A 14142-nucleotide genomic window follows, 5' to 3' on the forward strand; every position below is an offset into this window, starting at 1 on the left:
CCCTCTGCCCAGGAAAAATGGATTGGTTTTGATAGCTGCCATTTGGCCAACCTCATGGACGTAGGCCAGGGTGACTTAAGATGGCAAATGGGATGGGGAGGGTTACTGTACACTACGGAGTGACTGAGACAGTCCCTTCTGCAGCTGTCATCCTTCCCCTGGAGGGTGCTGACGTCAAGGAACGAGGCTGAAGTCCTCCTCCTGACATGCCCCTCCTGGCCCTCCTGTATTAGGTACAGGTCCTAATACAGGATCACAAGTCGCTCCCATGGCCTGTGAACCAAGACAGGGCGCAGCCCCGGAGCATAGGGGACTCCTGCTAGAAAAGCCAGCTCATTCCTATGCAACACCAGTGGACACTGCTGTCAGTAACATGGACACAAATATTTACTGGCCAGGTGTAGTGGCTCATGTCTATAATCCCAGCACTTTGGGAGACCAAGGCGGAAGGACTGCTTGAGCCCAGCAGTTCAAGACCAGCCTGGCAAAACAGTGAGACCCCCATTGCTAGAAAAAACTTAACAATTGGCGGGGTGCGGTGGCTCAAGCCTGTAATCCCAGCACTTTGGGAGGCCGAGGCGGGCGGATCACGAGGTCAAGAGATCGAGACCATCCTGGTCAACATGGTGAAACCCCGTCTCCATTAAAAATACAAAAAATTGGCCGGGCACGGTGGCTCAAGCCTGCAATGCCAGCACTTTCGGAGGCCAAGGCAGGTGGATCACGAGGTCAAGAGATTGAGACCATCCTGGTCAACATGGTGAAACCCCATCTCTCCTAAAAATACAAAAAAAGGGGCCGGGCGCGGTGGCTCAAGCCTGTAATCCCAGCACTTTGGGAGGCCGAGGCGGGTGGATCACGAGGTCAAGAGATCGAGACCATCCTGGTCAACATGGTGAAACCCCGTCTCTACTAAAAATACAAAAAATTAGCTGGGCATGGTGGCGCACGCCTGTAATCCCAGCTACTCAGGAGGCTGAGGCAGGAGAATTTCCTGAACCCAGGGGGCGGAGGTTGCGGTGAGCCGAGATCGCGCCATTGCACTCCAGTCTGGGTAACAAGAGCGAAACTCCATCTCAAAAAAAAAAAAAAAAAACAATTAGCCATGTGTGGTGGTGTGCACCTGCAGTCTCAGCTACTTGGGAAGCTGAGGTGGGAGGATCACTCGAGCCCAGGATGTTGAGGCTGCAGTGACCCATGACCGTACCACTGTACTCCAGCCCGGGTAACAGAGTGAGACCATGTCTCAAAAAAATAAAAGTAATTTTAAAAAATATTTTTAAATGGCCAGGCATGGTGGCTCACATGGTCAGTTCACGAGGCCAACCTGGCCAACATAGCGAAACATCGTCTCTACAAAAAACACACAAAAAAATTAGCTGAATGTGGTGGCGGGTGCCTGTAATCCCAGCTATTTGGGAGGCTGAGGCAGGAGAATCGCTTGAACCCAGGAGGCAGAGAGGTTGCAGTGCACCAAGACCGTGCCACTGCACTCCAGCCTGGGCGACAAGAGTGAAACTCTGTCTCCCTCCAAAAATTACAATTTATTGTTTTCTGAATGCCTGCTCCATGTTAGAAACCCTGCCTGACATCCTGGTCAACTTTACCCACATCCCTGGACCCTAAATGGCATTATTCCTGTTGCAGAGGGGAAACCGGGACTGTGTGCAGCTAAGTACTGCTGCAGGTGAAGATGCAAGGCTCAGGGAGGCAGGATGGCTAGTTCAAGGGCACAGAGCTGCTCCATGTTCAGGACCCTCGCCAGCACCCAAGGAAGACTCCTGGGGAGCTGTGTGGGTGTCCTGGCCGGCACTCCCTATGTCTTTACCCACACATGGATTCGGCTCCATGTGTGGGTGGAGAAGCATAAGCAGCTCCCTGCATTTGACCTCATGACGAAAAGATGAGCATCAGGGATCCTGACACCCTCTCTCGGCCAAAGTGCTCAGGTCTTGGAAGGGTCCAGATAGGAAAATGGTGAAGCCAGGGAGAGAAGATGACTCCAAGAGAAGGCCTAAAGCTGACAGCAGCTGGTTCACCCCCAAACGATAAGGCCAAAAGAGCTCCCCTTTGGCCTGCCCAACTACGACACCCCTACCACTTTCCGCAACAGCTGTACCAGCTCAGACCTTTCCCAGGGAACTGTAGGCAGTCACCCCACACCCAGCAGGCTGGCCCTGCTCTCCAGTCTGGGCCCATGCAGCCTCACTGCCCAGCCCCGGGACTCTGGCCTCACCCAGTCCATTTCAGAGCAATTCCTCCCTATGTGCCCACTCCAGAACAAGTGCTCCCTTACCCCACGCAATAACCCAGCCAACTCTGAGGCCACTGCCAGCCTGTTATGGGAGCAGGTGCTACTCTCAAGGAGGTGCTCTGTTCGTATTGAGCAGAAGATTTATAGTGCTGTGGTGGGGAGGTAGGGATAGTTAACAGGTACAAAAAAATAAGAAGAATGAATAAGACCATAGTATCTGACAGTCTTCCTTGGGTACTGGCCAGAATCCTGAACATGGAGTCTGATAGGTGCTGTTCAGCAGCTCCATGCCCTTCAACTAGCCATTCTGCCCCTCTCAGCCATGTGTCCTCACCTGCAACAGCACTTAGCTGCATGCTGTCTCGGTTTCCCCTCTGCAACAGGAACAGTATTTAACAAAGTGACCACAGTCAATAATTAATTATAGGCCAGGCACGGTGGCTCACACCTGTAATCCCAGCACTTTGGGAGGCTGAGGTGGGCGGATCCCCTGAGGCCAGGAATTTGAGATCAGCCTGGCCTACATGGTGAAACCCAGTGTCTACTAAAAACATAAAAATTAGCCGGGCACGGTGGCTCAAGCCTGTAATCCCAGCACTTTGGGAGGCTGAGGCGGGTGGATCACAAGGTCAAGAGATCGAGACCATCCTGGTCAACATGGTGAAACCCCGTCTCTACTAAAAATACAAAAAATTAGCTGGGCATGGTGGCGCATGCCTGTAATCCCAGCTACTCAGGAGGCTGAGGCAGGAGAATTGCCTGAACCCAGGAGGCGGAGGTTGCGGTGAGCCGAGATCGCGCCATTGCACTCCAGCCTGGGTAACAAGAGCGAAACTCCGTCTCAAAAAAAAAAAAAAAAAACAAACATAAAAATTAGATAGGCATGGTGGCAAATGTCTGTAATCCCAGCTACTTGGGAGGCTGAGGCAGGAGAATCGCTTGGATCGGGGAGGTGGAAGTTACAGTGAGCCGAGACCTTGCCACTGTGTTCCAGTACGGGCAAAAAGAGTAAAATTAATTCTGTCTAAAAAAAAAAAAAAAAAAAAAAAAAAAGAAAGAAAGAAGGAAAGACAGATATCCAAGTTGTAATGCAGATAAGGATCTTGGGATGAGATCATCCTATATATAAAGTGGGCCCTAAATCCAATGCCCAGTGTCCTTATAAGAAAAGAACAGCTAAGGTGGGAGGATCACTTGAGCCTAGGAGATCAGCCTATAATAGAGCAAGACTCCATCTCACTTAAAAAAAAAAAAAAAAAGTCTGGGCATGGTGGCTCTCCTCTGTAATCCCAGCACTTTGGAAGGCTGAGGCAGGCAGATCACTTGAGGTCAGGAGTTCGAAACCAGCCTGGCCAACATGGTGAAACCCCATCTCTATAAAAAAATTTTTTTAATAAAATAAAATAAAAAATTTAAAAAAAAAAAAAGGAAAGAAGAGGACACAAGACACAGGGGTGAAGACAGAGGCAGAGACTGAGGTTTGTTGCCACAAATCAAGCAACAGCTGGAGCCACTGGAATCTGGAAGACGCAAGGATTTTCCCCTAGAACCTCCCCAGGGAGTGTGGCCCTGCCAGCATTGTGATTTCAGACTTCTGACCACGAACTGAGAGGGAATCCATTCCTGTTGTCTTAAACCATGAATTTGTCATAATTTGTTAGAGCAGCCATGGGAAATTAATACACCCAGTATTGATCACCTCCAACTCCAGAACCCATGTTTTTTTTTTTTCTTGGGGAGGGAAAGGTCTCACTCTGTCACCCAGGCTGGCATGCAGTGATGCAATCTCAGCTCACTGCAACCTCTGCTTCCCCAGTTCAAGCAATCCTCCTACCTCGGCCTCCTGAGTACCTGGGACTACAGGCACATGCATCACCACACCCAGCTAATTATTATTATTTTTTTTTTTGAGACAAAGTCTTATACTATTGCCCAGGCTGGAGTGCAGTGGTGCCATCTTGGCTCACTACAACCTCCACCTCCCAGGTTTAAGCGATTCTCCTTAAGTAGCTGGGACTACAGGTGCCCGCCACCATACTCAGCTAATTTTTTGTATTTTTAGTAGAGAGAGGGTTTCGCTGTGTTGGTCAGGCTGGTCTTGAACACACGTACTTGTGATCCACCCACCTCAGCCTCCCAAAGTGCTGATATTACAGGCATGAGCCACCATGCCCGGCCCTAATTTTTGCATTTTTTAGTAGAGACAAGGTTTCACCATGTTGGCCAGGCTGGTATCAACCTCCTGACCTCAAGTGGTTCACTTGCCTTGACTTCCCAAAGTGCTGGGATTACAGGTGTAAGTCACCGCACCGGGTTAAGAACCCATGCTTTTATCTCCAAGCCAAAGTTACTTAAGGATAAAGAGGGCCGGTGTGGGGGCTCATGCCTGTAATTCCAAGACTATATGGGAGGCCAAGAAGGAAGGATCACTTGAGCCCAGGAGTTTGAGACCAGCCTGGCCAACACAGTGAAAACCTTTCTCTACAAAAAAAAAAAAAATACAAAAAATTAGCTGGGTGTGGCACATGCCTGTGGTCCCAACTACTTGGGAGGCTGAGGTAGGAGGATTGCTTGAGCCCTGGAGGTCAAAGTTGCAGGGAGCCGAGACTGTACCACTGCATTCCAGTCTCGGCACTGAACAAAAGAATGAGACCTTGTCTCAAAAAAAAGAAAAACAAAAAGGATAAAGTGGAAAACAATCTTTGAGACCCCTGAGAATGTATCATCTGGAACTAGGGATCTCTGAGGAAAAGGACTTTCTCCTTTTTATGAATGTTTCAGGTCAGTGGGGTGGATCACACCTGTAATCCCAGCATTCTGGGAGGCAGGAAGATCACTTGAGCTCAGGAGTTAGAGACAAGCCTAGGCAACACAGTAACATAGTGAAACCTAGCTTCTAATGATAAAAAATGTTTCCGTTGCAATTACCTCTCAAAGAGAAGTTCTGTCTTAATAACAAGTAATACTTTCGAGAGTAACAACAAAACAACAAAACACAAAATGTTACTCCAAGAGTAAGAAAACACAAAAGGTTACTCTGCCAGGCCTATGTTTCCAATATATCTATAAAACTAAAACTGTTCTATAAGGGTTTTTTTTTTGGTTGTTTTTTGAGACAGAGTCTGGCTCTGTCTCCCAGGCTGGAGTGCAATGGCTCAGCTCACTGCAACCTCTGCTTCCCAGGTTCGGGTGATTCTCCTGCCTCTGCCTCCCTAGTAGCTGGGACTACAGGCACATGCCTCCATACCCGGCTAATTTTTGTATTTTTAATAGAGAAAGCAGGGTTTCACCATGTTAGTCAGGCTGGTCTCAAACTCTTGACCTCAAGTTGGTCCAAGGCGCCTGGTCCTAAAAAAAAAAAATTTAAGGTTTATTTAAAAATCACATCCAAGGCCGGGCACCTTGGCTCAAGCCTGTAATCCCAGCACTTTGGGAGGCCGAGGCGGGTGGATCACGAGGTCAACAGATCGAGACCATCCTGGTCAACATGGTTAAACACCGTCTCTATTAAAAATACAAAAAATTAGCTGGGCATGGTGGTGCGTGCCTGTAATCCCAGCTACTCAGGAGGCTGAGGCAGGAGAATTGCCTGAATCCAGGAGGCGGAGGTTGCAGAGAGCCGAGATCGTGCCATTGCACTCCGGCCTGAGTAACATGAGCGAAACTCCGTCTCAAAAAAAAAAAAAAAAAAAAAAAATCACAGCCAGGGCCCAGCACAGTGGCTCACACCTGTTAATCCCAGCACTTTAGGAGGGTGAGGCAGGCAGATCATGAGGTCAGAAGTTCGAGACCAGCCTGGCCAGCACAGTGAAACCCCATCTCTACTAAAAATAAATAAATAAATAAATAAAATGCAAAAAATTAGCCGGGTGTGGTGGCGTAGGCCTGTAATCCCAGCAACTCAGGAGGCTGAGGTAGGAGAATTGCTTGAACCCAGGAGGCAGAGGTTGCAGTTAGCCGAGACAGCACCACTGCACTCCAGCCTGGGAGACAGAGTGAGAATCTTCCTCAAAAAACAACAAAAAAAAAGATAGCCAGCTCTCCTGGAACTCCTTTGAGGATAAGCTCCAGGACCCTAGTTTTAGAAATGCTCCCCCACTTTGCTCTGTTTAGGACAGAACTATCTACCAATGCTTACCCAGTGAATAGGTTTTGCTTATGATCTGGGGTTCTACTGAGCTGAGTGTATGCCTTGAACTCTGAAAGCCCCCCTGAAATATCCTCCTTCCCTTCTCCTCATCTGGTTCAAGAAGACCCAGGCTCTGCCCCAGCAAACAGAGATGGCACCCTTGGGCAGCAGACACTGCTCCTTTAGTCCACGTTTTCAAAGCCCAGGTTCAGGGAAAACCCAGTGTGAACCGACTGCTCCTCGGGATTTCCGTTAATCGGCCCATTCCCAAAATGGCAAAAAATTCACACGGGACCCAAGCCAGCTAGAGGCCTCCTGAGGGGCTCACAGGGGCATCAGTGCCAGAAGCCCAGAGAGACAAAGCCAAATGACACAGAATAGCAAAATGTGAACCAGGAATCAAAGAGAAGAGATAAGAAGAGTAACAAGAAGAATGAACTACAAAGACTAGGAGCGGTGGGGGCGGGGGCAAACACATTTGTGATTTTCTCCCCCCCCCCACCACCCCGTGAAATGTCAGTTTTGAAATCAGCTTCAGAAAATGTAACCAGCGTCTCGCATCCCCAAAAAGAAGATGGGAGGGAGCTGTGTTACCTCTTACTTCGAAGCCCGGCATCAGGAAGGGGCCCCACCAGTCCACGTTTCCAACAGGAGCTCATCCTTCGGCTCCCACCGTCCACGCATGGGCCCTCTCCCCAGGTCCCGAAGTTTCCCTCTCGGGGGTCCTAAACACCATGCCTTTCACAGGGGAGGAACTCGGTCCTCCCGGGCAAGCAAACACTTTCCGACGGTCCTGAGCTGCCCAGGGGTCCCCAGAGAGAATCCCGGGCCGCCCACGCCCCACCCTGCTCCCTGCAGAGGCGGCCACGCCCGCCCCCGAGACGCCCACCTCTCCCACACCCCAGGTCTCCCTGCCCCACGCTTAAGCTCCCCACGCCCGGCTTCCTTCAAATTCCCCTTCCACTCAGGGCCCCCCACTTCCTGCCCACCCTCCCCTCCCAAATCTCAGGCCCCTCACTCCCCATATCCCGCTTCCCTGCTCACTCTGGGCACCTCGCCCCTCCGGCCACCACGCACGCCCTCTTTTCTCTGTCTGATCCCTGGCACCCGCCCTCCACGCGCCCTCCCTGCCGGCCACCGGCTCGGCCCCTGGGACCCCACGCCAGGGCCCCTCCCCGCCGGTCCCCGCTCCGGGCCGGCCTCGTGCGCAGCCCCGGCCCTGCACCCGCCCCGGGGCCCCGCACTCACGGCTGTAGAGGGCGATGCCCGCCGCGTCCGGGCCGGCGCGCACCTCGAGGCGCAGCGCCTGCTGCTCCGCGTGCCGCTGGATCTCGCCGTTCGCGTCGCCGATGGTGAGGAGGCGGGCGCCGGGGAACACGGACACGGTCGCGCAGGGCCCCGCGCCGCCCGGCCCCGCCGCCCCCGCGCCGCCCGCGCCCGGCCCCACCGCCGCCGTCGCCGCCGCTGCCATCTTAGATCCGGCTCCAGGCCCCACCGCCGCCGCTGCGCCCGGGCCCAGGTCGCCGCCGCCGCCGCTGCCGCCGCCGCCGCCGCCGTGCAGGCCGAGGCCGAGGCCGAGGCCGAGCCGGGCAGCGCCGCCTGCCGGCCACGCTCCGCCTCGCCGCCGCCGCCGCCACCGCCGCCGCGGCCCAGCCGCGTGGCGCAGCGCCCCCTGCCGGCCGCCCTCGGCGCGGGGAGCGAGCGAGCGAGCGAGCGAGCGAGCGAGCGAGAGCGCGCCGGGGAGCGGGACTGCCCCGCCCCGCGAGAACGGTCGCCGCTTTGTGAGGTGGCTCCACCGCCCGGAACGGCGAGGCGGGAGTGTGCGTCGGGGGCGGTGCTCGGGCGGGCGGACACGCCCCTCGGAGGCCTGGGCCCCGCCCCCAAGCCCGCGCCTCTTTAACGGCCGCGCTGGGTGAGGCGGCGCGGGGGCGCGAAGACGGCGAGGCTTTGCTCGGTCGCGCGGACACGCCCTGGACCCCGCCCCGCATGAACGGCCGCCCTTTGTGATGCGGCTTCCCGACCCCAACCTGGACACGCCCCTGAGGCCGGGCCCCGCCCCCCGGGCCCGCCCGGCTTTGTGAGGCCGCCCGCAGGGAGGCGGGGCCCGGCCGCTACGCTGCCCCGTACCTGCCCGCGCCCTCCCAACCGGACTCGCTTTGTGAGGCGCCCCGGTCTGGGGACGCGCGGGGAAGGGCGTGGTCAGCACTGGGGCACGCCCCCACCCTGTGGCCCCGCCCCCTGGCCTCCCCGACACGGACCGTTTCCGAAGGGCCTCCGCCTCCCGGCGCAACCGAGGCCTGGTTGAAAGGACCTCTTCCCGTCTTTCGACCGCCCCTCCTCCCTTCCTTATCATCTCTGCCCCCCCACACTCCCTTTTTCATCCTTAAAGTTTAACTCCGTTCGCACAAGATAACCTTGACCCCTCCTCTCTGAGCCCCTCCTCCAGCCCGGCGCCGGCACCCTCTCCCGCAGCACAGACCCCTGTGTCTGCATCCCCACTCGCTTTGGGTGGCCCCATCCCTTTTGGGCCACCCAGTGGGCTTGGGCTACTTCCCAGCATCCCAGCTTTAACTCTTCCCGAAACCTCATTTACGCCTCATTCCTTTTTTTTTTTAAACAACGTCTCTCTGTGGCCATGCTGTAGTGCAATGGCGCGATCTCAGCTCACCGCAACCTCCGCCTCCCGGATTCAAGCGATTCCCCTGCCTCAGCCTCCCGAGTGGCTGAGACTACAGGCGCGCACCACCACGCCCAGCTAACTTTTGTTACTGTGTTTTAGTGGAGACGGGGTTTCAGCATGTTGGCCAGGATGGTCTCAAACTCCCAACCTCAGGTGGTCTGCCCGCCTCAGCCTCCCAAAGTGCTGGGATTACAGTTGTGAGCCACTGCGAGGGGTCCTCATTCTACGTGCCCCTCCGCCCCTACGTGCCCGTCATTCCACCTGCTAAACTCCCTAATTTAAGGACCGTTGCAGAGACCCCGGCATGGCACTGCTGCACTCCCCACACCCCCAGGAGCCTCCGCATACACCACCCTCACTGCCCGTGGGGAGGGTGCTTCAAATGCGGCGAATTCAGGTACGTCTCACCGCCCCCCACCCCAGCCATCCAGCCATGAGATCCAGAGGTCCCCAGTTTGAAGGATTCCACTCTATAGAGGCCTGGGAACACCTTGACACGTGTTATAATTAATAACTTAGGTAAGCCAGCAGGCAGACACACTTAACACACCCAAGGGCACCCTATGCTCAAAAAAGGCAGGGAAGGGAGGAACTCCAGGGGTGTGCAGAGACCGGGGACCCCTTATGTCCCAGGTGGGGGACCAGAAGGGGTCCTGATGTCTCCTTCTCTGGTGGTCTTGAGGAGCTGAAGGTCGAGAGAGGAACTTCTTGTTGCCTGTCCAGTGCCAGGCCCATGCCTGTGCCCTCTCCCACTCCTCTGTGATGAAAACCCTAAGACCAGGGTTCCCCTTCATTTCCTGTCCAATTCCCTGAGAAAGCAGCCAACAGAGCCCCCCCTCCACCCCAGAAGTGGCTGGGGGGACCTCAGGCCCCGAATGCCCAGAGACAGAGGGAGCCCCCAGTCCTCAGCCTCACTGGCAGGCCCGGAAAGTGCTGAACTCGGGGGGCTCAGGCGAGGAGGATGTGGAAGTGGGCCTCTTCCGGGTCCTGGAGTTGCCGGGGGTGGCGGTGGTCCCTGAGTGATCATCCAAGCTGGCTGGGTCTTCTTCTGTTGTCATTTTCTTTGTCCATGGAAGAAGACACAGAGAAGCAGGTGATTTGGGTTTCAGGATCTAGGGATTCTCTATGTTCTGAGCCGAGACTGTGCCAGGCCAGCAAGTCTCATCTCATCCCGCCCCCACTCACACCTACCTGTCCTTGTCTTCCCTTCTCCTGCCTTCCTCTCTGCTAAATAGGGGACCAGAGAGCCTGGATTCAAACCCCAGTTCCATCACTTCATAGCACTGTAACCTCAATTGAGTGGCTTAACCCCTCTAGGCCTCAGTTTCTCCTTCTGCGAAATGGGGAGAATGCTAGTACTCACCACTTCCTAGGGCTGCTATGAGGCTTAAAGGAGTAAAACTGATAAATCGAATGGCAGGTAATAAGCTCTTCTTTGCTAAGTGAACACAACCATTAATATTATCTCCTCTGTTGGGCTTGGTGACTCACACCTGTAATCCCAGCACTTTGGGAGGCAAAGGCAGGTGGGTCACCTGAGGTCAGGAGTTTGAGACTAGCCTGGCCAACACAGTGAAAGCCAGATTCTAAGAAAAATACAAAAATTGGCCGGAGGCAGTGGCTCACATCTGTAATCCCAGCACTTTGGGAGGCCAAGGTGGGCAGATCACGAGGTCAGGAGTTCAAGACCAGCCTGGCCAACATGGCGAAACCCCATCTCTATTAAAACACAAAAATTAGCCAGGCCTGGTGACAGGCACCTGCAATCTCAGCTACTTGGGAGGCTGAGGCAGGAGAATCGCTTGAACCCAGGAGGCAGAGGCTGAAGTGAGCTGAGATCACATCACTGCACTCCAGCCTGGGTGATAAGTGCAAGATTCTGTCTCAAACGAAAGCAAAAAGAAAAGAAAAGAAAAATACAAAAATTAGCCGGGTGTGGTAGTCCATGCCTATAATCCCAGCTATTCAGGATGCTGAGGTAGGAGAATCACTTGAACCTGGGAGGTGAAGGTTGCAGTGAGCCAAGACCTTGCCGCTGCAGTCCAGCCTGGGCAACAGACAGAGACTCTGTCTCAATAAATAAATAAATAATACATATATGAACACTGTTATCTCCTCCTCTCCTTCCATTCTGGGCAAAACATTCCTCAAAGGTCTAATTCCTCCTTTGCCTTGAGGCTCCTGACCCTGATCCTAGTCAGGGTCTAGAACTTGCTAGAACTGGAGCCAGTCAGCTGACAGCAGGATGAGGGTTCCACTCACAATCCTGTCCCTCCCAAGCTGGGTGACTCTAGGCCCATTATCAGCCTCAGTGTCCTTGTTTATAAAAAGAAAATAGTTGGCCGGGAGTGGTGGCTCATGCCTGTAATCCAAGCACTTTGGAGGCCAAGGTGGGCGGATCACCTGAGGTCGGGAGTTCAAGACCAGACTGACCAACATGGTGAAACCCCGTCTTAAAAAAAAAAAAAAAAGAAAGAAAGAAAGAAAGAAAAGAGTTGATCCCACCTCAAAGGGTGTTATAAAATTGCATTATCAGGCCCTCAGCGAGGTAACGGGGAAAGCCAGAAACAGGTCAGCTGCTGCCTTATCATTTCAGCCAACAACAAAGCTGTATAAGGCTTGAGAAGGAAACTAGAAGTGAAAACAGAGACTCCAAAACAAATTTGCATACCCATGGCCGCGGCAGGGTTTTGCACAACAGCCAAAAGGTGGAGACAACCCAAGTGTCCATCAACAGATGAATGCATCAACAAACTCGGTGGATTCATACCACAGACTATGATTCAGCCTTAAAAAGTAAGGACGTTCTGACACAGGCTATTCCATGGGTGAACCTTGAGGACATCAAGCTCAGTGAAACAGGCCAGTTACAAAAGGAAAAATATCGTGTAATCTCCTTTCTTTCTCTCTCTTTCTGTCTCCTCTCTCTTTCTTTCTGTTATGTTTTTTGAGACAGAGTTTCGCTCTTGTTGCCCAGGCTGGAATGCAATGGTGCAATCTCGGCTCACTGCAACCTCCACTTCCTGGGTTCAAGTAATTCTCATGCCTCAGCCTCCTGAGTAGCTGGGATTATAGGCGTGCACCACCACACCCAGCTAATTTTGTATTTTTAGTAGAGATGGGGTTTCTCCATGTTGGTCAGGCTGGTCTTGAACTCCTGACCTGGGGTGATCTGCCCGCTTTGGCCTCCCAAACTGTTAAGTGTTGGGTTAACAGGTGTGAGCCACTGCGCCTGGCCTTTTTTTTTTTTTTTTTTTTTGAGACTGAGTCTTACTATTGCCCAGGCTGGAATGCAGTGGCAGAATCCTGGCTCACCGCAACCTCCACGCTCCTGGCTTTAAGCGATTCTTGTGCCTCAGCCTCCTGAATATCAGGGATTACAGGCACCCACCATCATGCCAAGCTAATTTTTGTATTTTTAGCAGAGATGGGGTTTTACCATGTCAGCCAGGCTGGCCTCCAACTCCTGATTTCAAGTGATCCACCCACCTGAGCCTCCCAGAGTGCTGGGATTACAGGCATGAGCCACTGTGCCCAGCCTATGATCTCATTTCTATGAGATATCCAGCATAGGCAAATCCACAGAGACAGGAGAATGGTGGGTCCCAGGGGCTGGGGGAGGGAGAATGGGGAATGGGTATTTTAAAGGGAGAAGTTTGGGAGGATGATAAATTTCTGGGCGGGGAGCAGTGGTTCACGCCTGTAACCCCAGCACTCTTGGAGGCCGAAGCAGGCAGATCACTTGAGGTCAGGAGTTTGAGACCAGCCTTGCCAAGTTGGTGAAACCCCGTCTCTACTTTAAAAAATACAAAAATTAGGCTAGGTGTAGTGGCTCACGCCTATAATCCCGATATTTTTGAAGGCCAAAGCAGGTGGATGGCATAAGTTCAGGAGTTCAAAACCAGCCAGGTCAAAATGGTGAAACCCGTTATCTACTAAAAATACAAAACTTAGCCAGGTGTGTCAGATGCCTATAATCCCAGCTACTTGGAAGGCTCAGAGGAGAGAATTGCTTCAACCGGGAGGTGGAGGCTACAGAGTCAAGATTGTGCCACTGCACTCCAGCCTGAGTGACAACTGTGATACTCCGTCTCCAGAAAAAAAAATAATAAAAGAAAATTGGCCGGGCGCGGTGGCTCAAGCCTGTAATCCCAGCACTTTGGGAGGCTGAGGCGGGTGGATCACAAGGTCGAGAGATCAAGACCAACCTGGTCAACATGGTGAAACCCCGTCTCTACTAAAAATACAAAAAATTAGCTGGGCATGGTGGCGCGTGCCTATAATCCCAGCTACTCAGGAGGCTGAGGCAGGAGAATTGCCTGAACCCAGGAGGCGGAGGTTGCGGTGAGCCGAGATCGTGCCATTGCACTCCAGCCTGGGTAACAAGAGCGAAACTCCGTCTCAAAAAAAAAAAAAAGAAAAAAGAAAAAAAAAAAGAAAATTAGCTGGGCATCAGGCATCATGGTGGCATGTGCCTGTGATCCCAGCTACTCGGGAGCCTGAAGCATGAGAAATGCTTGAACCCAGGAGGCAGAGGTTGCACCAAGCCAAGGTCGTACCACTGCACTCCAGCCTGGGCAACAGAGTAAAATGTGTCTTTGAAAAAAGAGATGTCATGTGACATGCAAACAAAAGAAGAAAAACTTAAAAAAAAAAAAAGGGAAAAAAGAGAGGCCCAGTGTGGTGGCTTATACCTGTAATCACAGCACTTTGGAAAACTAGGGTGGGTGGATTGAGATCAGGAGTTTGAGACCAGGCTGACCAATATGGTGAACCCCGTCTATACTAAAAATACAAAAAAAAAAAAAAATAGCCAGGCATGGTGGCAGGCACCTATTATCCCAGCTACTTGGGAGGCTGAGGTAGGAGAATCGCTTGAACCCTGGGGGCGGAAGTTGCAGTGAGCAGAGATCATGCCATCCTTTACTCCAGCCTGGGTGAAAGGAGGAAATTCTGTCTCAAAAAATTAATAAATAGAACTGGGTGCAGTGGCTCATGCCTGTAATCCCCGCACTTTGGGAGGCTAAGGCAGGTGGATCACCTGAGGTCAGGAGTTCGAGACCAGCCTGGTGTTGCAAA

General features: G+C 53.0%; 2 protein-coding genes across 4 annotated transcripts in view; both read right to left on the bottom strand.

Annotated features, from left to right (window-relative positions):
- CARM1 (coactivator associated arginine methyltransferase 1) overlaps positions 1-7958 on the bottom strand; it is a 57965-nt gene extending 50007 nt beyond the window's left edge. Inside the window, exon 1 of one of the 3 annotated variants that reach the window (XM_039466204.2) lies at positions 7632-7958. In XM_039466204.2, the coding sequence (XP_039322138.1) occupies positions 7632-7854 (223 nt within the window). In that variant the 5' untranslated portion in view covers positions 7855-7958. Of the gene's footprint in view, positions 1-6977; positions 7200-7631 lie in introns of those variants that run through there. The other 2 variants (XM_039466205.2, XM_074384621.1) reach the window with 2 other exon arrangements.
- A 1590-nt stretch (positions 7959-9548) lies between these two features.
- C14H19orf38 (chromosome 14 C19orf38 homolog) overlaps positions 9549-14142 on the bottom strand; it is a 43573-nt gene continuing 38979 nt past the window's right edge. The window contains exon 9 of the mRNA XM_074384624.1: positions 9549-10124. Coding sequence (XP_074240725.1) covers positions 9975-10124 — 150 coding nt within the window. The 3' untranslated portion in view covers positions 9549-9974. The remainder of the gene's footprint in view (positions 10125-14142) is intronic.

Source organism: Saimiri boliviensis, chromosome 14, assembly GCF_048565385.1.
Source record: "Saimiri boliviensis isolate mSaiBol1 chromosome 14, mSaiBol1.pri, whole genome shotgun sequence".
Lineage (NCBI taxonomy): Eukaryota > Metazoa > Chordata > Mammalia > Primates > Cebidae > Saimiri > Saimiri boliviensis.